Raw genomic sequence first — 8,992 nt, 5'->3', positions numbered from 1 at the left:
AGAGAATCATACATCGGGTGCCTTATGCATGTCCCCTAATGTGGATCGAGCCCAAAACCAGAGGATGTGCCCTCGATCAGAATCGTACCAGGGACCTTCCAGAGTCCACAGTCCAACCCTCTTTCCACTGAGTCAAACAAGGTAGCATTCATTGGTTAAATCTTGTCTGCACCAGGACGAGGAATTGAACCTTGACCTCCAGATTCCTAGGTCATCCCTAAACCACTGAGAAACACCAGCTTGGCTCAAAATGCTTTTATTGATTTGAGAGAGAGGGAGAGAGACAGAGAGTGAAAGAGAAAAAATGAGACAGAGAGAGAGAGAGAAAGGAGGGGATGAAGAACAAGAACAAGAACAAGAAGGAGAAGAAGAAGAACAACAACAACAAGAAGAAGAAGATGAACAAGAACAAAAACAACAGGAAGAATAAGAACAAGAAGAAAGAGAGAGAGAGAGAGAGAGAGAGAGAGAGAGAGAGAGAGAGAGAGACATCAATGTGCCCTCGCACCCAGGGGTTGGTAGATAGAACAACAGAGCTTAGCAAAATGGTGAACAGAACTATACACGTCCCACCAGCAGGCCAGTAGGACTGGGGCTCAGGTTGACAAGAGCCAGGGACCCCATCACGTGTCCTACGAGTCTTCCATCAGCTCAAGGATCATTTCCTCCATATCATCCTCCTCTACGTGGTGCACAATGCGCCAGAACCGGCCCAAGGAGTCCAGGTACTGGCTATCAACGTGGAGTGTCCATATCGCAGGCATGATGATCGAGGTCAGCGGGTTGGTGGTGAACGCGTTATAACCACTGGGGATGTTCATCTGGCACAGCCGTACTTGCAGGACACCTCCTGTGTCCATGACGAGATGCAGCCATGTGCGCTGGTTCTCGTCCTCATAAACTGAGGGCCCACGAAATCTCAGGTAGCTGGGGTGCGAGGTGAGGTGCACGATGATTCTTGGGAGCTCGGCCATGACCCCTCCGTGGTCCAAGGAGCAACAGCCACAGCTTCTCAGAGCCTCTTGCTACTTCGGTCCTGGTATCGAATGACAGGGGATGGGGGTCTCCAAACGCGTTTTACCTCGGCTTTTATCTTTATGGTTTTTAGGGTTGTGTTTGTGGTTGCCTTTGGTTTATTTTGCAAATTTATAAATCTCAACTTGTCTTTCTTTTCAGTTTTAGATCTCTCTTCTCAAATAAACTGTACAAAAAGTACGTAAGGTAAAATATGACTCTATGAACGTAACATGGTCCTATGGAATTTTAAAAACATTTTTAAGTGACAGTTAACATAGAACCTTAGGTTCATTTCAGCGGTACACCCCAATGATTAGACATTATATAATGGACTAAGAAATCATGGAATTAATCCCATACCCATCTGACAACATACACAGTTATTATAATAATACTAGAGTCTCAGTGCACAAAATTTATGCACTCAGGGGGTTCGCTCAGCCAACCCTTCAGCCTTTCCCAGTCCAAGACCCCTTGAGGAATGTCCAACTGACAGTTTAGGCCCGCTGTAGTTCTGCCGTGGAGGCTCCCACCAACCCCTCTGTGCTCGGCACCTGTGAGCCTGGCTTTTGGATGAACGGCGCTCCCTGTGTGCGAGTGGACTGACCACCGTTTGGACAGCTCTTGTCATGAGCATCTGCCCCCAGTGGTCAGTGCGTCTCATACCGACCAGTCTGTCTGCTGTTTAGTGGATTTGCATATTAGCCTTTTATTATATACAATTGCATTGACTCAATGCTCTACTTTACTGTGCCATGATTATTCTTTTGTATTTTACATATAGTTTTACTGATTTCAGAGAGAAAGGGAGTGGGAGAGAAAGAAAGATGAATGATGACAGAAAATCACGGATTGGGTGCCTCCTGCATGTCCCCTACTGGGGATCACGACTGTAATCCGTGCATGTGCCATGACTGGGAATCGAATCCAAATCTCCAGGTCCTTGGTTTAAGCTAAACAAGTGAGCCATGCCAGCCAGGCTTTTTTCATTTCCTTTCCTTTCCTTTCCTTTCCTTTCCTTTCCTTTCCTTTCCTTTCCTTTCTTTTTTTTTCTTAATTAAGCTTTGTAGTTGGTTCAACACTTCTTTTTGTCCTGACACCACCACCTTCTTTCTGATCATCTAAGAGGGAACTCAAAACCATAGAACAAGCCACCCCATGCAAATAATGTGGAAATAATATGCTTTACCTTTAACAGCTGGCAGAAGAACCAAGCTAACGTCTGCGTCCAGGTGGGGTTCTTAACAGCGGTCTTTCTTCTCAAGTGCTGGTGAGAGAGGCAAGACCAAAATATTCATGGACAGACAGATACCTGGGATAGCTGATAATGCAAACACAAAGCAATGAGAAAGGTGAAACAGCAAGTAGGATTCCTGAGGTCTCATAACATCACTTATAAAATGATCTCTCCCTTCCCCAAACTTCAGTCATGCTCTTGGCAAGAGCTGTATGGTTTTGCTGCTAAACTCACTTCAGTCCACAAAGTACAAATTCCTCACTCAGAGCAGAATCCATTCCCAATACTTCCTCCTCCTCCTCCCATCCATCTTTTTGTTGCCTATTATTCTTGCACTAAAGGCAAAGCACCGTGGTAGCTCCTTTCCTCTGTGACTGGTCTCTGCTTCTACCTGTCAACTGCAGAAGCAAGAACAAGACCATGATACCCATATTCCCAGGAATCCATGTACCAGGAATGTGTCCAGAAAAAAAAGGTACGACTGACTCACACCCCAGAAATCAGTCCCGGGAGACAGGTGGTGGTGAGGAAGAAAAGAGGTTTATTCAGGTGCCGGCAACTGAGAAGATGGGAGAAGGTTGTCCCAAAACCCATCTGCACATCTCAGTGCAGGCAGAGGCTTTTATAAGGAGGGAGAGGCCAAACAGAGCAAAGAGGTCAGGGGGCTGGGCTTGAAATGTTCTCTACGTGCCCACAGGCACAATTCAATCTGATAAGGATCTTGCAAGTGGTCAGGTGATAGTCCATTGTGCATCATTCCAGACTTTGTCATCCTGTTTCTAAGGTTGAAGGTTAGCAAATCTCCCATAACTGGGAAGGTCAGACTTCATATCTTCTAAAATTAGTTCCTAAGATTCTTACACAAACATGCTGTTTACCTACAAGCTTCTTTATTAGTCAGAGTCTGTATTTACAGAAACAATGTGGAAAGAATTGAGAGGTGAGTTGTAATTCCCATGAATTACATGATTTCATGCAATTCATGTGACATGAATGCTGAGATGCTTCGTTTTTCTTCAAGGCGTTTCCACCCTTTGAAATAGTCAAATAGGCCCTTGCTGGTTTGGCTCAGTGGATAGAGTGTCAGCCTTTGAACTTAAGGGTCCCGGGTTTGATTCCCGGTCACGGGCACATGCCCAGGTGTGGGCTTGATCCACAGTGAGGGACTTGCAGGAGGCATCCGATCCATGATTCTCTCATCATGGTTATTTCTAACTCTCTACCTCTCCCTTTCTCTTTGAAATCAATAAATATATATTTGAAAAAATAGGCCGATGCTCTATCCACTGAGCTAAACCATCTCGGACGCTAGGTCATCTTTAAATGACCCTTCACCTGGCATGTTAAACCAAAAAAATAATAAACTATTTTAAAACAATGTGCATTTTATCTGAATGCAACACTTGCTTAATATTCTTTTAATCTTTTTATTGACTCAGAGAGGAAGGAAAAGCAAGAGGGAGAGAAACATCCATGATGAGAGAGATTCACAGATCGGCCGCATCCCGCAAGCCCCCTTCAGGCGATTGAGCCCGCAACCCGGACATGTGCCCTTGAGCTGGAATCGACCCATGACCTTCTTGTTAATAGGTTGACGCTCAACCACGGAACCACGCCAGCCAGGCCAGAAGTGCAATATTTTGAATATGAGAAACACACCTTAGAAACACATCCCTCACCCTCTCCAGTCCTCAGCCTTACAGGTCTCAATGTGTATTTGCAAACACTTTCCTGCAAGAGGAGAATTTAATCAACAGTCAGTGATCTGTTCAATGAAACCATGGATGTCCTGAAATTGACTTCTGGGGCTCCCTCCAGCTCCCACTCAAGCCGCCCCTCTCCGGTGTGATCCTAGATGAATTTTATGATCGCTGGGCTTGTTTGGGGCTGTTTAGTGCTAAAGACAACTAAAAACCCAAATGCAACCAGAGCTAGACGCTAAAGCCACACACAGAGCAGTTTCGAGACTTCAGGAGACGAGCCTGGCAACCCTCGAAATTCCTCAAAGGAAAGAGTTGATCAGCAAAAACACCAGTAATTCCCCAAACATTTATTCCTTCTTTGGAGATTGTAGTACGGTTTGACGAACCTCAGGAGATCAAACTATGAGAACGCTGGTCATTGAAATGAAAACTATTTCCAGTGATGTCTTTGAGCCTTGTCTACCAGGGCTGGGTTACTAGTTTCAAGTTTAAGGACTTTTTCTTTTTCTTTCTCCATTTAATATATTTTTACAAGAGGCACAGTGCACGAATTCGTGCACCAGTGGGATGCCTGACATCTCCCGAGGGGTCCCAGATTATGAGAAGGCACAGGGCAGGCAAAGGCACCCACCTGGTGTCCCATTAGGTCTTGGGAGGGACATGAGAGGTTGTCCATCTGGGGAGGGACCATGGGAGGGCTCCAAAGAGTGTCCAGCATGTCTCACTCAGTCCTGATCAGCCAGATCCTAGCAGCAAACTGACCTACCAGTCTGAATGTCTTGTCCCTGGTGGTCAATGCATGTCATAGTGAGCAGTTGTGCAACCTTAGTATATCATTTGCATATTATGCTTTGATTGGTTGAACAGATGACCGGTAAACTGGACACTTAGCATATTTGGCTATTATTATATAGGATTGATTTCATACAGGAAGGGAGAGAGAAACATCAATGATGAGAGAGAATCATACCTCGGATGCCTCTTGAAAGACCCCTATTGGGGATCGAGCCCACAACCAGAGCATGTGCCCGTGACCAGAATCGAACCTGGGGCCTTCCAGAGTCCACAGTCCAACCCTCTATCCACTGAGCCAAACAAGGTAGGGCTCATTGGTTAATTCTTGTCTGAGCTCTGACCAGGCATCGAATCTTGACCTCTGGGTTCATAGGTCGTCCCTCAACCACTGAGAAACACCAGATTGGCTCATAATGCTTTTATTGATTTGGGAGAGAGGAAGAGAGACAGAGAAAGAGAGAGAGAGACAGAGACAGAGAGAGACAGAGACAGAGAGAGAGAAAGGAGAAGAAGAAGAAGAGCAAGAGAAAAGAAGAAGAACAAGAACAAGAACAACAAGAAGAATAAGAACAAGAAGAAAGAGAGAGAGAGAGAGAGAGAGAGAGAGAGAGAGAGAGAGAGATCAATGTGCTCTCAGACTCAGTGGGTGGCAGATGGAATGACAGAGCTTATTAAAAAGGTGAACAGAACTATACACATCCCACCAGCAGGTGAGCAGAGCTGGGGCTCAGGTTGACAAGAGCCAGGGACCCTATCACATGTCCTATGAGTCTTTCATCAGCTCAAGCATCATTTCCTCCACGCCATTCTCCTTGACGTGGTGCACGATGCGCCAGAATCGGAACATAGGGTCCAGGTACTGGCCTACAGGGTGGAGCGTCCACATCCAAGGCAAGGTGCTCGAGGTCAGAGGACTGGTGCTGAGTATGCTATGCCCCCTGGGGATGTCTTCCTGGCGCAACCGTACTTGCCGGACACCTCGTATGTCCAAGAAGAAAAGCAGCCACATGCGTTGGTTCTGGTCCTAATACACTGAGAGCCCACGCCTCAGGCAGATAGGGTGTGAGTTCAGGTACTCCTTCGAAGGGAGCTCTGCCATGACGCCTCCGTGGTCCAAGGAGCAACAGCCACAGCTTCTCAGAGCCTCTCGCTACTTCGGTCCTGGTATCAAAAGACAGGGGATAGGGTCTCCACATGCATTTTAACTCGGCTTTTATCTTTATGGTTTTTACGGTTGTGTTTGTGGTTGCCTTTGTTTCATTTTGCAAATTTATAAATATCAACTCTTCTTTTTTTTTAGTTTTAAATCTCTCTTCTTGTACACCTTGTACAAAACGTATTTAATGTAAAATATGACTCCATGAATGTAACATAGCCCTATGCAATTTTAAAAATATTTTTTCAATGACAGTTAACATAGAACCTTAGGTTCATTTCATGGGTACACCCCAATGATTAGACATTATAAAATGGACTAAGAAATCATGCAATTAATCTCATACCCATGTGACACCATACACAGTTATTATGATATTACTAGGGCTCAGTGCACAAAATTCATGCACTTGGGGGCGGGGGTCCTGCATTCAGCCCTGTGGCCTCTGGGAGTATGATACCCCTTTCGGATGTCCAACTGATGGCTTAGGTACACTTTAGTGCTGCTGGGGAGGCTCCCACCAACTCCTGTGCCCTGTCGCTGTGAGCCTGGCTTTAGGCTGAGTGTCGCTCCCCCTGTGGGAGTGCACTGACCACCGGTGGACAGATCCTGACATGAGTATCGGCTCCCGGTGGTCAGAGTGTGTCATAGCGACCAGTCGTTCTGCTGTTTTGTTGATTTGCATATTAGCAATTTATTATAAAGGATTGACTCAACGCTCTACTTTACTGTGCCATGAATATTCTTTCTTTTTTTATAAAGTTTTACTGATTTCAGAGGAAAGAAAGAGGGAAAGAAAGAAAGATCAATGATGACAGAAAATCACAGATTGGTTGTCTCCTGAATGCACCCTCTGGGGATCAAGACTGTAACCTGGGGATGTGCCATGACTGGGAATTGATCGACATCTCCTGGTTCCTAGTTTTACATTAAACAAATGAGCCATGCCAGCCGGCCTTTTTTCTTTTTTCTTTTCTTTTCTTTTCTTTTCTTTTCTTTTCTTTCTTTCCATTTCTTTTCACCTGTTTTCTTTTTTTCTTAATTAAAACTTTGTAGTTGTTTCAACATTTTTTTGTCCTGTCAACACCACCTTCTTTCTGATCATCTCAGAGGGAACTCACAAACCATAGAACATGCCACCCCATGAAAATAATATGAAAATAGTATGCTTTACCTTTAACAGGTGGCAGAGGAATAAAGCTAACATCTGTGTCCAGCTGGGCTTCTTAACAGCGGTCTTGCATCTCAAATGCTGGTGAGAGAGGCAAGACCAAAATACTCAGAGATAGACAGATACCTGGAATAGCTGATCAGGAAAACAGGAAGCAAGTGAGAGATGAAACAGCACGTAGTATTCCTGAGGTCTCATGACATCACTTATAGAATGATCTCTCCCTTCCCCAAACCTCAGCCAAGCTCTTGGCAAGCGCTGTATGGTTTTGCTGCTAAACTCACTTCAGTCCATAAAGTCCAAATTCCTCCCTCAGATCAGACTCCATCCCCAATCCTTCCTTCTCCTCCTCCCATCCATCTTTTTCTTACCTGTTCTTCTTGCTCTGAAGTCAAAGCACTGTTCTTCACGCCTTTCCTCTGTGACCGGTCTCTGCTTCCCCCTCTCACCTGCAGAAGAAAGAAAATGGCCATGATACACCTGTTCCAGGGAGTCCATGTATCAGGAATGTGTCCAGAAAAACAAGGTTCCCTTAACTCACACCCCAGAAACCAGTCCCGTGGGACAGGTGGTCATTAGGAAGAAAAGAGGTTTATTCAGGTGCCGGCGACCTGAGAAGATGGGGGAAGAGACCAAACAGAGCAAAGAGGTCAGGGGGCTGGGCTAGAGATATTCTCTACGTGCCTACAGGCACAATCCAATCTGATAAGTATCTTGCAAGTGGTCAGTGTGATTCATCCTAGACTTTGTCCTCCTGGTTCTAAGGTTGACATTCATAAAATCTCCCAGAACTGGGAAGGTCAGAGTTTATATCTTCTAAAATTAGTTCCTGGGATTCTTATACAAACAGGCTGTCTACCTACAAGCTTCATTATTAGTCAGAGTCTGCATTTACAGGAACAATGTGGAAAGAATGGTGAGGTGAGTTGTAATTCCAACTGTGACATGAATGCTGAGATATTTCAAGGCGTTTGCACCCTTTAAAAAGGTCAAATTGGCCCTTGCCGGTTGGCTCAGTGGATAGAGTGTTGGCCTGCGAAATGAAGGTTCCCAGGTTTGATTCTGCATCAAGGGCACATGCCCAGTTTGTGGGCTAGATCCCCAGTGAGGGACATGCAGGAGGCAGCCGATCCATGATTCTCTCATCATGGTTGTTTCTAACTCTCTCCCTCTCCATTCCTCTCTGAAAAAAATAAATAAATAAATAAAAAACAACTCCCAGCTCAATGACCTGGACTGAGGCAAACTCTTCCCCAATTAGGAAGGAAAGATGAATGGGGCTATAAGGGAATGTCAGACATCTGCCTGTTGGCATTTAGGAGGAGCAAAAGAAAAAGAAAAAAGAAAAAAGGGGTAAAAAAAACATATATCACATGGCACCCTCATACTGCCCTCGAAGTAATCGAGGCCAAAAGGGTCACATGACATTGTGTTTGCAGTGCGACACATGACAGATCTTGAGGCGTGGGTTCTTTTATTTAAAAAAATATATATATTTGTTACTGATTTTAGAGAGGTAGGCAGAGAGGGATAGAAACATCAGTGATGATGAAAGAGAATCATGGACCAGCTGCTTCCTGCACATCTCCCACTGGGGATTGAGCCCAAAACCCAGGCATGTGCCCTTGACTGGAATCAAACTCGGGAACCGTCATCCGCAGGACAACGCTCTATCCACTGAGCCAAACCAGTTTTGCCTATAGGTTGTCTCTAAATGACTACCCACCTGGTTTGTGAAACCAAAAAAATAATAAATTATATCAAAATAATGTCCATGCGATCTGAATGCAACAATTGCTAATATTTTTTTAAATGACTTTATTGACTCAGAGAGGAAGGGAAATCGAGAGATAGAGAAACATCCATGATGAGGGAGAAAATCGTGGCTTTAGTGTCTAGCTCTGTGTGCATTT

At 45.0% G+C, this 8,992-nt stretch overlaps 1 protein-coding gene across 1 annotated transcript; it reads right to left on the bottom strand.

Annotated features, from left to right (window-relative positions):
- Window positions 1-632: 632 nt before the first annotated feature.
- Window positions 633-974, bottom strand: LOC308511055 (protein p13 MTCP-1-like; the record flags this gene model as incomplete). Its single annotated transcript, XM_081081065.1, has 1 exon — window positions 633-974. One exon carries the CDS (start codon window positions 972-974, stop codon window positions 633-635), a length of 342 nt encoding a protein of 113 aa, XP_080937191.1.
- Window positions 975-8,992: the final 8,018 nt, after the last annotated feature.

The sequence above is a fragment of the Myotis nattereri genome (genome assembly GCF_964212035.1).
Source record: "Myotis nattereri genome assembly, chromosome: X".
NCBI classification, from domain to species: Eukaryota; Metazoa; Chordata; class Mammalia; order Chiroptera; family Vespertilionidae; genus Myotis; species Myotis nattereri.
The sequence above is the reverse complement of the archived record's forward strand: the minus strand, read 5'-3'. Positions and strand labels throughout refer to the sequence as shown.